Genomic DNA, 14,918 nt, shown 5'->3' on the forward strand with positions numbered 1-14,918 from the left:
TGCTGAATTTAAATTTCTTAACTGAGATACCACAATGTTAATAAATGGTTAACTAATGTAATCAGAAGCCACAGTTATACTGTGTTATCAGTTATCATGCAATATGTAAATGATTAACTTCATTTTTATTGCATTAGTTAATCTTCAAATAACATTATTAGCATTCATTAAACCTTACGAAAGTGTTAATTTTTTTTTAAGTATGACTAATATAAAGGGCTTAGGGTTAGTTTTATTTTCCATGTCTTGTCCAGAATATGTTAACATGTTACTTCCTTTTTGTTTCATTGTGAACTAGGAATCAGAGAATCTGTCAGATGCTGAGGAGAGATGCGAGGGACTTATCAAGAGTAAGATCCAGCTGGAGGCCAAACTCAAAGAGACAACTGAGAGACTGGAGGATGAGGAGGAAATCAATGCTGAGCTAACTGCCAAAAAGAGGAAACTGGAGGATGAATGCTCTGAGCTCAAGAAGGACATTGATGACCTGGAGCTTACCTTGGCCAAAGTGGAGAAGGAGAAGCATGCCACTGAGAACAAGGTTCATGAATATTCACACTAGCTAGTAAAACAAATAACTTTAGAATAATCACCCATTTCAAACAAAATATTTCTTGCAATTTTAGGTGAAGAACCTGACAGAGGAGATGGCCTCTCAGGATGAGAGTATTGCTAAGCTGACCAAGGAGAAGAAAGCCCTTCAAGAAGCACATCAGCAGACTCTTGATGACCTGCAGGCAGAGGAAGACAAAGTCAACACTCTGACCAAGGCCAAGACCAAGCTTGAGCAGCAAGTGGACGATGTGAGTTTATGAAGTCAGTATGATTAGCAAAAAAGATAGGTTTGCTCTTGAACTTGATAATTAAAAGCCTGTATTAATGTGCAGCTTGAAGGTTCCCTGGAGCAAGAGAAGAAGCTTCGTATGGACCTTGAGAGAGCCAAGAGGAAGCTTGAGGGTGATCTGAAACTGGCCCAGGAATCCATCATGGATCTTGAGAATGATAAGCAGCAGTCTGAGGAGAAAATTAAGAAGTAAAATTCATTTTATTTTTCATTTCATTTGTTCATGACAAACCCAAACACATGCGTTTGATAATCTGGTAGATTGGATGGATGGTATGTTAGTAACTACTCTCTTTATTTACAATTCTCACAGGAAAGACTTTGAAACCAGCCAGCTCCTCAGTAAGATTGAGGATGAACAGTCCTTGGGTGCTCAGCTTCAGAAGAAAATCAAGGAGCTTCAGGTGACACAATTACTACATAATATTTCTGTATTTTTACATTTCTTTCATGGCTTTTTTTAAAGGGAACATTTACTACAAATGATCATATTTACGTTCAATAGGCCAGAATTGAGGAACTGGAGGAAGAAATTGAAGCTGAGCGTGCTGCTCGCGCCAAGGTTGAGAAGCAGAGAGCTGACCTCTCCAGGGAACTTGAGGAGATTAGTGAGAGACTTGAGGAGGCTGGTGGAGCCACTGCTGCTCAGATTGAGATGAACAAGAAGCGTGAGGCAGAGTTCCAGAAGCTGCGTCGTGACCTTGAGGAGTCCACCCTACAGCATGAAGCCACCGCTGCTGCTCTCCGCAAGAAGCAGGCCGACAGTGTTGCAGAGCTGGGAGAACAGATCGACAACCTCCAGCGTGTCAAGCAGAAGCTTGAGAAGGAGAAGAGTGAATACAAGATGGAGATCGATGACCTTTCCAGCAACATGGAAGCTGTTGCAAAAACAAAGGTATATATATATATATATATATTTTTTTTTAAATATTTGTTACATGGGGTCCCCCGGTGGCTCACCAAGTACAGCGCGTACCATATATGGCTCATTCCTTCCCGCAGCGACCCGGGTTTGAATCCGGCCCATGATCATTTGCTGCATGTCCTCCCCTCTCTCTCTCCCATAGCTTCCTGTCTCTCTCTCACACAATCTCTGTCAAATAAAGCATAAAATGCCTAAAATAAATCTTAAAAAAAATAAATATTTGTAACATTAAAAATCTAATCTCAGATCCTGCAATAAAGTACATGCTGAATACATTGAAATTGTATTGTTTTATTGTTTTTAGGGAAACCTGGAGAAGATGTGCCGAACTCTTGAGGATCAACTCAGTGAAATCAAGACCAAGAATGATGAAAATCTCCGTCAGATGAATGACTTAAGTGCACAGAAAGCACGTCTCCTGACAGAAAATGGTATGTATAGTTCCCCATTCAAACAGGGTGTTCTGCTGTGTGTATTTTCAGATATACTGAGCATACAAAACTGATGCAATATTTCAATTAGGCGAGTTTGGTCGTCAGATTGAAGAGAAAGAAGCTCTTGTCTCCCAACTGACCAGAGGCAAGCAGGCCTTCACACAGCAGATTGAGGAGCTGAAGAGACAGATTGAGGAGGAGGTTAAGGTAAGAAACTATTGAGTGTCCATTGATCAAGTCTTGTTTGTATTGGAAATTTTGCACACTCAAAAGTCTTTAATTTAACAGGCCAAGAATGCCCTTGCCCATGGACTGCAATCGGCCCGCCATGACTGTGATCTTCTGAGGGAGCAGTTTGAGGAAGAGCAGGAGGCGAAGGCTGAGCTGCAACGTGGAATGTCCAAGGCCAACAGTGAAGTGGCCCAGTGGAGGACCAAGTATGAAACTGATGCCATCCAGCGCACTGAGGAGCTTGAGGAGGCCAAGTGAGTAAAATCCAAACCCACATTCCATGCCCAGTTAAGAACTGGAGCATAGTGCTATTGGTGGCCATGCATGTATATTTCAATTGTGTCAAATGTATCAAACATTTCAGTGGCTATTTATGTTTGCATAGATTTTAAATATTGGGGTAAAATGCTTTGCAATAGAATTTGAAAATGATTTTAAAATGATTTTGTTGATAGAGGCCTAGTCAGAAAATCAAGCAATAGGCTAAGGCTTCAATTACTTATTTTCATTGAGAGACAAATTACAAATATTCAACAGGAAAAAGCTTGCCCAGCGCCTTCAGGAGGCTGAGGAGCAGATTGAGGCTGTGAATTCCAAGTGTGCCTCTCTGGAGAAGACCAAACAGAGGCTCCAGGGTGAGGTAGAGGACCTCATGATTGATGTGGAGAGGGCCAATGGGCTGGCTGCCAACCTTGACAAGAAGCAGAGGAACTTTGACAAGGTAGCATTTTTTTCTTCTTGAAGTATAATCAGTTGTTTTTGTATTGATGAATATGAAACTATGTCGACTGTATGGGTTGCATCTTATTCAGGTCTTGGCAGAGTGGAAACAAAAGTATGAGGAGGGTCAGGCAGAGCTTGAAGGAGCTCAGAAAGAGGCTCGTTCTCTCAGCACTGAGCTGTTCAAGATGAAGAACTCCTATGAGGAAGCTCTGGATCAGCTGGAGACCCTGAAGCGCGAGAACAAGAACCTGCAACGTGAGTTTCTACCAGATAATGTTTGCATTTGCAGTTAGGTTGACTTGAAATGAGAACAGGCTGGATCAATATATATGTACATTAGTTTGAATTAACTATATAATCTACATTTCAAGATTTAACAATATTAAACACACAAATCTTTCTGCAGAGGAGATCTCAGACCTGACTGAACAGATTGGTGAGACTGGAAAGAGCATCCATGAGCTGGAGAAGTCCAAGAAGCAGGTGGAGACAGAGAAGGCTGAAATCCAGACAGCACTTGAGGAAGCTGAGGTACAACTTCTTCTATAGAGTTTAGTATTGCAATTGTTAATATGGGTATTTTCTACAAGAAATTTAAATAGTTAATCAAAAAATGGAAGACTGTCCAATTTAATATTCAAAGGGTAGGAATGGCTCTATTTTAATATTTTTTAAATTGTTAGGGAACACTGGAACATGAAGAATCCAAGATTCTGCGTGTCCAGCTGGAGCTCAACCAGGTTAAGGGTGAGGTTGACAGAAAGCTGGCAGAGAAAGATGAGGAGATGGAGCAGATCAAGAGGAACAGCCAGAGGGTGACTGACTCCATGCAGAGCACTCTTGACTCTGAGGTCAGGAGCAGGAATGATGCCCTGAGAATCAAGAAGAAGATGGAGGGAGACCTGAATGAGATGGAGATTCAGCTGAGTCATGCTAACCGCCAGGCTGCTGAAGCCCAGAAGCAGCTGAGGAATGTCCAGGGACAACTGAAGGTAGGACACACAGCAGTTGTGCAGACATACATAGACATTGTTAGTGTGGCCACATTCTGATATTTCTCTAAACCTTTTCTTGATATTTTTTGCATTAGGATGCACAATTGCACCTTGATGATGCTGTCAGAGCACAGGAAGACGTCAAGGAGCAGGCTGCCATGGTGGAGCGTAGGAACGGTCTCATGGTGGCTGAAATTGAAGAGCTTAGGGCTGCTCTAGAACAGACAGAGAGAGGCCGCAAAGTGGCTGAGCAAGAGCTGGTGGATGCTAGTGAGCGTGTTGGCCTTCTGCACTCTCAGGTAAACAAACAAAATAATTTCTTCACTAATTCTCAAATATATGCATTTTTAAAATAATATGTGTATATCATTATAGTCATGAGTGAACTGTTTTTTTCACTTCTAGAATACTAGCCTTCTCAACACAAAGAAGAAGCTGGAGACTGACCTGGTCCAGGTCCAGGGTGAAGTAGATGACACTGTTCAGGAAGCAAGGAATGCAGAGGAGAAGGCCAAGAAGGCCATCACTGATGTATGTTTAAATTGCGGTTGTTACTTTCTTCTTTTTACTCCAAGTAAGTACATGTTTTTATGACATTTCTAATACACATTTTTTCTAGGCTGCCATGATGGCTGAGGAGCTGAAGAAGGAGCAGGACACTAGCGCTCACCTGGAGAGGATGAAGAAGAACCTGGAGGTTACTGTCAAGGACCTGCAGCACCGCCTGGATGAAGCTGAGAACTTGGCCATGAAGGGTGGCAAGAAGCAGCTCCAGAAACTGGAGTCTAGAGTAAGAGAAATATGTTAGATTTGCATGGTTTATATAAGACTGTTTAAAAAAAATGGATTCTTAATGTCTGATTCTTTTCTGAAGGTGCGTGAGCTGGAGGCAGAGGTTGAGGCAGAGCAGAGACGAGGAGGAGATGCTGTGAAGGGTGTCCGCAAATATGAGAGGAGAGTTAAGGAACTCACCTACCAGGTATAGTCTGACTTGCAGCTGATGCATCCATATCAGTCAAATATACATAGTTATTACTGAAGATATTTACACTTGCATATTTACTTTCTGTCAGACTGAAGAGGACAAGAAAAATGTTACTAGGCTACAGGATCTGGTAGACAAGCTGCAGCTCAAGGTGAAGGCCTACAAGAGGCAGGCTGAGGAAGCGGTAAGGGCAAAATATTAATCTTTTACATGTGTAACTACTAGATACTATACTAAATTTCAATCAAAGTACACCTATAGTCATTTCAGAGATTTAAACACTTAGCTATCTCTATGGCATTCCAGGAGGAGCAAGCCAACGTTCATCTGTCCAAGTGCAGGAAGGTTCAGCATGAGCTGGAGGAGGCTGAGGAGCGTGCTGACATTGCTGAGTCCCAGGTCAACAAACTGAGAGCTAAGAGCCGTGACTCTGGCAAGGTAAGTGAGGCCATACAACAAATAAACAATTTATGAAAATAAAACACTGAATTGATACTGTGTGTCACTGAATACTGTAGTGTGCAGATACTTGTTAAAATGTTGAATTGTGATCAAAAACTGCTTAAAATAAAATAAATGAATAAATAACAATAATTTTGTTAATAAATTTCTTTTACAGGGAAAAGAGGCAGCTGAATAAAACACACTATGGCTGACTGTTTCTCATCATATAATATGATGGGTACGTTTTTATTGTTCAATAAAATCACTTTCATTTCAATCACTTTCAGTTGTTATGTCATTTTTTTCTCCTAAGATGTAGTGAGTGAAGAATGAGTTTTGGGTCACTGTTGATAAACAAACAATATTTTGTAGGAAATAAGTGGTAAAAGCACAGTTTTACAGTTTACAAATATACAAATATAGATGTAGAAGAAACTGTCAGATGAACCAAATTTTTTTCTTAGAAATACAACATAAGCCTATAGGGCAGAATCCTTATTGTTTTTGTGCAGGTTATGTTTTTGTGCTGGTTTATTGTTATTGTTTTCCACCATTTTTGCAATATGGTGATGGAGATGGTACATGATACAGTCATTCCAGTTGGCAAATCGATAGATATTGATGGTGGATTGTTCCTCAAGAAAAATGTCCCTGATAGTCCAGTTAGTGGCACAATAATAAAATAAGTACACCCAATACACATAACTCCTACACTGGAAGTTCAATTAACACCAAACTTGGTATCCTAATGCAGCCGGACGTGCTGTTCAAGTCACCTGTCCACCATACTGGATTTATGCAATTTTGACTTTAACACATTTTTGACATGTTTTCCTTCGCCATATGTCCAATTGCCACCACCAAGAACTTTGGGCGCAAAACCTGGCGAAATATCAAGGTGGTTCGCACCGCTTTCGGCTGCGCAGCTGTTTTGGAGAGCACTGCCGCGTCCTTCATTGAAAACAATGGCCTTGCTCTGCACAATTCCGCGGTTGCGCGTTTGGTGTGAAAGCACAGTAACAGTTCGAAATAATGTATTATTGAAGAAATATCAACTAATGAAAACAAATTATCAAAACAAACAGTTCTGGGTACTGGACAACTTGGATCCCACTTGTGGGGGTCCAGAATGCTGGACTGACTGTTTGTTAAAGGAATAGTTCACCCAAAAATGAAAATTCTCTCATTATCTACTCAATCTCATGCCAGTTGAAAGACAAGTGAAGTTTGTTTGTCCATATAACACACAGGGAGGTTGTGAGCACAACTCTGTAGCAGCCTGTGGGGACAGATCTTTCGAGTTCTGAAAAGAGCAAAAAATAATAATAAAAAAAGAAAACAATATTTACACCATTATTCTTCACTACAGCTGTTGTTTTAGAAAACAACTGGGGCATTCATGTGAATCTCCCCGATTTCCGTGTTACGCCGGGTTCACTCAGGGCGCGTAGCAGCCAAGTACTGTGTTACTTTCTACTATTTCGCGCGCGATTCGCAGTTGGATTGTCCAAACAAGAAGCGTATTTCTGGGCGCCGGCCATCAGCTCTGCTGCTCTACAGGACGAAACCCCGTGGAAACAGCTGTAGGCTACTTATATTGTGCTCCAATAGCCACCAAAGCTTGTTGTTCTAGAAATAATGCTGACAGCTCACTGTACTTTTCCACATCAAGGATGAACTTTATATCTTCCATCTTCTTCATTTCTCCCTTTCTTCACAAACTGATATCAAAGCAGTCATGTTTATTTGTTTGTTTTCTCAGCAAGAGTCGTGACTTGTGATCAGGCAATAATTAGGAAAGCCTAGGGGACCTAGATTTCTCTCTCTCTCTCTGTTTAAATAATGACAAATGTGACGCAGTTCAGAACAGAGCTATGCGCTGTTTTCTGGGTGTGCATAAAATGGCCCCAAAACTTGCAGTATGTGGTGACATGGGATGGGAGCCATGTGAAGTGCGGCATAAGGGTGACATGTTGTGACTGTGGAATAGATTAATCAACATGCCTGATAACAGACTTACTAAACAAATTTTCTATTGGGATTTTTCAAATAATCATTCTTGGGCAAGGGAGCTTGCAAAAATATTTGGCAAGGCAGGTCTCCAATATATATATAGAAATAAATTATCTTGTAGTATTAGTCAAATTAAAACAATACTATTTGAAAATTATAAACATAAATGGTCAGAAGAAGTTTTATGTAAACCAAAATTGAGAACGTACAGTCTGATTAAGTGTATTTACCATCCAGAGCACTATGTCACCCTTATGTCACCTGACCAGAGCACAGAGGTCTGTCTGTGCCCAGTTGAGATGTGATATCTTGCCTCTGGCAGTGGAAACCGGACGCTTCCACTCAATTCCAGGGGAGAATAGAAAATGTCACCTCTGTGGTCTGGGAGAGGTCGAAAATGAAATGCACTTTTTGTTCTACTGTCCGTTAAATCATAATCTTAGATATAGGCTTTTCTGTAAAATATCTGCAGAATGTCCTGATTTGTTCTCTATGTCTGATGAATGTAGACTTCAGTACCTGTTTACAGACAAAGTGTTTCACCTAGCTCAGTTTGTGTTAAATGCCTACCAACAGCGTAGGGGGGCGCTTTATGTTTGATGTGTTAGAGGCACAGTCAGTGCCTCAGATGTGCCTAAGTTATGTTTTATAGCTGTAATGTCTAAGGAGCAGGACTGTGCTCATATTTGGTTTGACATTGTTTGACATGTATGGAGGTGTACTGTATTTGTTCTTTCGCGCACACTATGTTATTGCTCTTTTTGTTATGTTTGTAGTGTCTTGTAAGCCTATGCGGGCTGGACACCTTTTGGTGCATGACACTTTGAAAAATAAATTACTTACTTACTTACTTACTTACATAGGCCTAAATAAATTAAGTAGCATAAACAAACCTAAACATCTATCCTTGTTTACTTTTGTGGTAATTCAATAACAGACGCAATTATCAAAAGGCAAGTGATAATTCAAACCAGATAGATCATCATCCTACAATGTGTTGCATTTAAAACTTGCATCAGTGCAGATTGATTAATCAACAACAACAGTGAAGACCCTGGTGAGTTTATCATTTAATATATTTGTGCTTCTGTGGTGATATAATGAAGATATGATCATCTATAGTGTATTTCTATGCACCGTGGCAGTGTTAACGCCCTGACCTATTAACATGTGCGCTGAAAGGAAGCGGCCTCCGCTTCAGGGCCGTTCCGTGGCCGCTACGCGTCCTGTGTGAACCCGGCGTTACACTCCTAGTCACACAAACTGAAAAAGCTCTGCTTAAAGGTGATTTATAACACTAACCACTTACTTATCAGACTTTCAAATACCATAACACTTTATGTAAATAAAATAAAAAATAAAACTGTGCCCTGGCACAGCGGTCAGCTTCAGAAGTGGTAATTTCATTTTTCTTCACAAAACTTTTTTTTTTTTTAAAGATTTATTTTTGGCATTTTATGCTTTATTTGAGAGATATAGTGAGAGAGAGACAGGAAGGTATGGGAGAGAAAGCGAGGGGAGGACATGCAGCAAAGGACCACGGGCCGGATTCTAACCCGGGTCGTTGCAGGAAGGACTGAGCCTTATGGCACGCGCCCTACTCTGTGAGCCACCAGGGCGCCCCTTTCACAAAATTTTTAGACGGTAATCCTCTGAGGAGAAAGTTCACTACACAGCCGGACTACACAGGGAGATTTAACATCGAAGTTGACATCCAGCAATTAGCCGGAGCCTCTCTGGGTCCTGCAGTTTGTGAAAAGTGATAGTTGTATTCCGCAATGATGCCTGGAGCCACAGAGTCTCTCTCTGTTTAAACCTGCAATAAGCGATTTCAGACCCTATACAAATCCTGAAACTAATGTGTGCTATGTGGAGATTTCCTTGAGACTGAATGATGAATGATAAACCAATATCCACACACGCAGGCCAGCTGTGTTGCTGTTTTTTGTTGTCAAAACCTGGAACGACTCTAAGCTCCTCTCGGCCCATTCAGTAGCTTTTAATTTTTTAAAAACTAGCTTGTCTCCTCCCTCGCTGTTTAAAAGCTGCCCTCACCCCCTCCCATTCCTGAAAAAAAATCTTGTAGTGGAGGAATCGATGAAGTGAGCGAGTAAATTTGTTAAACTAGTAAACTTGCTACCTACCTCTTCACTTGTCATTGTGGGACGTGTAACCTTCAGTGGGAGAAAAATCTGGCAAAGTGAGACTGGTAACCGGTGACACTTCTCCATAAGCTTAGCTATTAGCCTTTATGCACTGTTTGTCCTTAGGGGCCACCGTAGTCCAGTAGTTTTACTGTGTTTGAGAAATGTGTTTTGGTTTCTGTCACCCTTTAGTGGTCGGAAAATCGACTAGTGCAGCTTTAACCATCCGGGAAGAGCTTGCACTCGGATCATATTTTAAATATCAACGCTGGGGAGAGAAGCTACAAAAGGTAACGGACCAAAGAACGAAAAGGTAATGTTAGATCCCAATGAGGCACTTTCAGCAGAGCTATTTCAGTTTGTGTGACATAGCCCTTTGATTGGGAGTGTAAACAGGAAGTCAGGGTGAGGCAAATAAATGCGCCAGGTCTGGGTGCATGCATGTGTAGCAGACGGAACACGTCCGCATGGTAGGGGTTCAAATCTATTCTACTCCGGACGGCCGAGAATACAAAAGGGTCATAGCCCCTGCCCCCGACTCAATTTGCCCCTTAAATACTCTGTAATAAGCTAACAAGTAACATAAGGTGGGCCCAAGGATTTACTGTGAATCACGGTGACGACCAGGGGTGTTACATGCACAGGTAAGATGGTGTGGCACACCTTGTATATCCCCCTCCTATGCAACTCTGCAGCACTAAGTGAGAAGCCCCTACTCCAGGGAAAATAGCTTAAGACTAACTTCAACTGGTAAAGTGTAGATTGAAGTGTTTGAAAAGCAATTTGGAGGTCTGTAAAAGGTTGATTAAGGGAGGAAGCAACTGTATAGATGACCACCTATAGTGATCTCTAGAAATTCAGATTTGTGTTTCTCAGCATAGACGCATTGCATTCTGTCTGTCAGATAATTCCAGAACCAGCCTAATGCTTCCTGACTGAATCCAATGTAATTAGTAGATATAGTCAATGTAAGAGTAATTCATGATCTATTGAGTCAAAAGCCTTAGATAAGTCAACAAACAATGCTACACAATGTTGCTTCTTATCAAGGGAACTAATGATGTCATTGGTAGCAAGCGTGGTTGCTGTGACTGTATTGTGCTCCAATCTAAAGCTAGACTGAAAATAAAAATGTTTTTTCTCGCCCAAATTCTTTACCTATTTCAAAATATTCCAATTTTCCTACCTAAGAAGTTCTTTAAGAAACTTGACTCCATCATTGTTCCATTTCTATGGCACTATAAGGCTCACAGAATTAGTAAGGTTCACTTCTGTAAATCAAAATTAGATGGGGGAATGGCCCAAACTTCTCCCTTTATTACTATGCCTGTGCGCTTCGCACTATTATAATGTGGCTAGACCATACTTTTACAAAATGGCAAGGGAGGAATGTACTCCTTATGAGATTGGTGCACTGATCTTATCACCGATAAAAATAGATAAATCAACCTATAAAAACAATAACATAACTCATAGCATTATACGCACTTGGAAACAGATCAAATCCCATTTCGAAATTGATTCCATATCCACATTCCTACCAATAGCAGGGAATCCCTCTTTTGTACCCTCTACTTTAGATTCAGGTTTTACACAATGGAAAGATCTGGGTTTTCGGACTGTTGGAGACCTGTTTGTAGACGGGAGCTTTAACTGCTTCAATCATCTTCAGGTCCAATATTGTCTCCATAGGAACAACTTCTTCAGATACTTGCAGATCAAGGATTATGTTAAAAAAGAGAAAATAGAACCAGCAAAGTTTGATGGATTCTTTAAGATGGGAGGCAGGGACAGACACCCATTATCTTTACTCTATAACTCATTATTGTTCAGAACCTCACCCTCTGGGCAGGGTATAAAAACACGCTGGGAACAGGAGCTGGGTAAGGAGATAGATGGTGATCTTTGGGATAAGGCTCTGGAGAACATACACAAATGCTCCGCCAACTCTAGGCACTGTCTTATTCAATTTAAGATTATCCACAGACTTCATTACGCTAAAACAAAGTTACACAAAATCTTTCCAGATGTATCTCCACTGTGTGACAAATGCCATACTGAAGAAGCCACTCTTCTCCACAGTTATGTTCTCTGTCCTAGGTTAACTCCATTTTGGACAAATGTATTCCAAATTTTGTCAGATATGTTGCATACAGTAATTGAACCTGACCCTCTTCTGGTGGTGCTTGGAGTCTCCGATCAGTTTTCCCTGCTTAATAACTGTCAACAACAACTGCTATCTTATGCACTTATCGTAGCAAAGAAGCTTATTTTAATGTTTTGAAAAAAGGCAGAGGTCCCACCTGTCAAATTGTGGCTGGAAGAAATAGTAAAACTTTCGCACCTGGAGAGAATACGGTTCTCGCTATTAAACAAACTGAAACAGTTCAACAGGATCTGGCATCCCCTTCTCCAATACATTGATAACTCAAACTGATCAGTTGTACAATGTTTGTTTGTTTGTTCTGTCTCTAATTCTAAAGTGAGGACAAATCTGTAATACGGAATGTACTTTACGACTGCTTCCACAATAAAAAAGATTTAAACACATAAAGCTAGACTGAAATTCATTAAGAATATTGTTTTCCATTAAGAACTGCTTCAGCTATGCAATCACTAATGAGTCAAATACTTAAAGCATGACAGGTAATTTAGAAATAGGGCGATAATTATTAACATCAGAGAGGTCTCTACCCTTAAGTAGAAGAAGAACATAAGCAGACTTCCAGGCCTTTGGAATAGTTAGAAACAAGGCTCAGCTAAAAATAAAGGCAATGGGCTCTGCAATAAAATCAGCAGCTGTCTTTAAAAGGTATGGATCTAAATTGTCTGGTCCAGCACAGTCAATGCTTTTTAGGGCCTGATATACCTCAGCAGTTGAGATTGTTTCCAATCTAAACCGATTTGCATGATAATTTACATCAGTATTCAGGTCTATAGATTGATTTACACAAGTGTGTAACTCCACTATAAAGTGTGTCCTTTATAGTCAGCCTTAGCATTTCTGATTAGAGTGGTCCACTTATTTCTTAGTGCCCTGAAGAAAGTCAAGACAGCTGGAGTATCGGATGTCCTGGCCTTTGCCCAAGCTGCATAAAGAGGTGATTTTATCAGAGAACCATTGGTTATCTCTTCTACTGACTCTAAACCTTTTAGTAGGAGCATGCTTATCACATATAGTGATAACAAATTATTTAAAGCATTCCCATGCATTATGTAAGAATGGTTGCTCACTGAAATGCTTGAATTGTCTCTTAACAATAAAGCGTGGTATTGTCGCTTATTATCGTACAAAAGATAACAATGAACACAGTGTGTGTGTTTTTTTTCATATCAGAGTTGGCAGTGTCCTCTTTGTTTGTGATGTAGGTCGTCCATTTGTCCCATTTTCTATGCAACACATCTTCCTGTGTCCTTGTAAATATTTCCCCTACAATGTCCATCCATTATTCGAGTCCTGGGGCTTCAGTTTTGTACCAGTTTCTGGTGATTGCTTTCTTGCCAGTCACATTTTAATACCACATCCTCTGATATTACACCAAGGTATAGTACCTTACAGTCATTGGAGATTTTGTATCCTAAGATCTCTCTCAACGCTGACCATATCTTATCCCAGAAAACATTGATCTTTTCAGCATTGCTGTTGTGTCAAGAGCTGTTTGCTTTTGATGTGGGGTGTAATAAAAAAATGAATGATGTTTTCCAACCAAATTCTCTCAATTTTTTTGATGTAGTTGTAGTATGCTGCGTTACGCACATGATGCCAATCAGCCTCCGATAATTACACATTCACTTTGCTTTTATGTATAGGGCAGTGTTACCTTTAATCTGTTTATATGCTTTACTTAATACATCAATCACAGTATTACCCTTAGCCTAATTTCTCCTTTTCGTAGAAATCCCTGACTAGGAAATACCTAAATAAATCTTTGTTTTCAAGTGTGCACGAGGCTTTCATACCCCTGGTCAACCATTGTTGGAATCTGGCATCATTAGTCCCTGGTTTGAATTTGGGGTCCAGAGCAAACCAGTTCAGCAGTTTGATGTCTCTTTCTAATTTGTATTGTTGGGATTATTATACTATTATACCCCAGATCTCTAAAGTTTGCTTAGTAATTTTTATTCTTCAGGATTGGTTTAATTTCTCTATCTCCCAACAATGCCTGAATTAGGTATGGTTTTGTGTTTACTTCTGTACCTTTCCATCTTGCCTTATATTTTGGGCAACACCAGCATACTATATCTCATCTGGGCTGCATAGAAGTATTCCCTCAGGTTTGGCAAAGACATTCCTCCCTTGAAGTGTTTTATATCTGACCCTTGGTTTTTTTCCAGCCTAAATAAACTGGATATCAATTTGTCCCAGGCTATATATTGTATTTCTGCGATCAGAACTGGGATAGATTGAAATATGTACAACAGTCTTGGGCAGGGTTTTGTTATAGTTACTCCAAGATATTTAATTGATTTTGTAATCCATATAACACTGTATTTTTCTTTTAAGTCTTGGCTTGGAAAGTAATTAAGAGAAAGGATCTGTGTTTTCATAATGTTTAGTTTGTAATCTGAATAATGGCCAAATTGTTCAAGAGTTGACATAAGGAAAGGAGGTATCTGGTTCCTTTAGATAGGTTATTATATCATCCGCGAAGAGTCCTACAATGTGCTCTTCATTTCCTATATTTACCCTTTTCAAATCTTGGCTCTGTCTAATCGCTTGTGCGAGAGGTTCTATAAACACAGTGAAGAGGGTGGGACTAAGGCAGCATCATTGTCGTGTATCGTGATCCAGGGAGAAACTGTCAGTTAAACAGCCATTAATATTAATCCTAGCCGCTGGGATTGATATAGCGTTTGAATATACTGAATCGATTATTTTTGAGTCCAAATCTCTCCAGCACTCAATACAGAAAGGTCCAACCGACAGTCAAATGCCTTCTCTGCATTGAGGCTAAGCAGCACTGCACTAATTCTTTTAGTTTGGATATGATCTATAATATGTAAATTCCACCTTATATTATCTTGAGTCTGTCGACCTCTCATAAACCCTGTCTGGTCCTCACTAATTAAATCGGAATTCTCTCTACTGTGTATATTAATGAAGTACCTGATTTCTGCCCTTTTGATCATTCTGTCCATTCAGTTCAGTAGATATAATTAAAGCAAAACAACTACTGTTG

General features: G+C 40.2%; 1 protein-coding gene across 1 annotated transcript; it reads left to right on the plus strand.

Annotated features, from left to right (window-relative positions):
* Positions 1–298: 298 nt before the first annotated feature.
* Positions 299–5,777, plus strand: LOC139648158 (myosin heavy chain, fast skeletal muscle-like; the record flags this gene model as incomplete). The annotated part of the gene is made up of 19 exons (XM_071524195.1): positions 299–541; positions 627–803; positions 888–1,033; positions 1,158–1,248; positions 1,350–1,739; positions 2,074–2,200; positions 2,292–2,410; positions 2,492–2,688; positions 2,972–3,155; positions 3,247–3,412; positions 3,564–3,688; positions 3,841–4,149; positions 4,248–4,451; positions 4,558–4,683; positions 4,772–4,942; positions 5,027–5,131; positions 5,226–5,321; positions 5,444–5,575; positions 5,757–5,777. Coding segments are annotated over 19 exons (3,129 nt in total), but the record flags the coding sequence as incomplete, so codon positions are not given.
* Between the last annotated feature and the right edge of the window lie 9,141 nt (positions 5,778–14,918).

This window comes from Centroberyx affinis, unplaced genomic scaffold, assembly GCF_046629955.1.
Source record: "Centroberyx affinis isolate AG114_WGS23_722 - 3 ecotype Tasmania unplaced genomic scaffold, CSIRO-AGI_Caff_v1 ptg001165l_1, whole genome shotgun sequence".
Classification (NCBI taxonomy): domain Eukaryota; kingdom Metazoa; phylum Chordata; class Actinopteri; order Beryciformes; family Berycidae; genus Centroberyx; species Centroberyx affinis.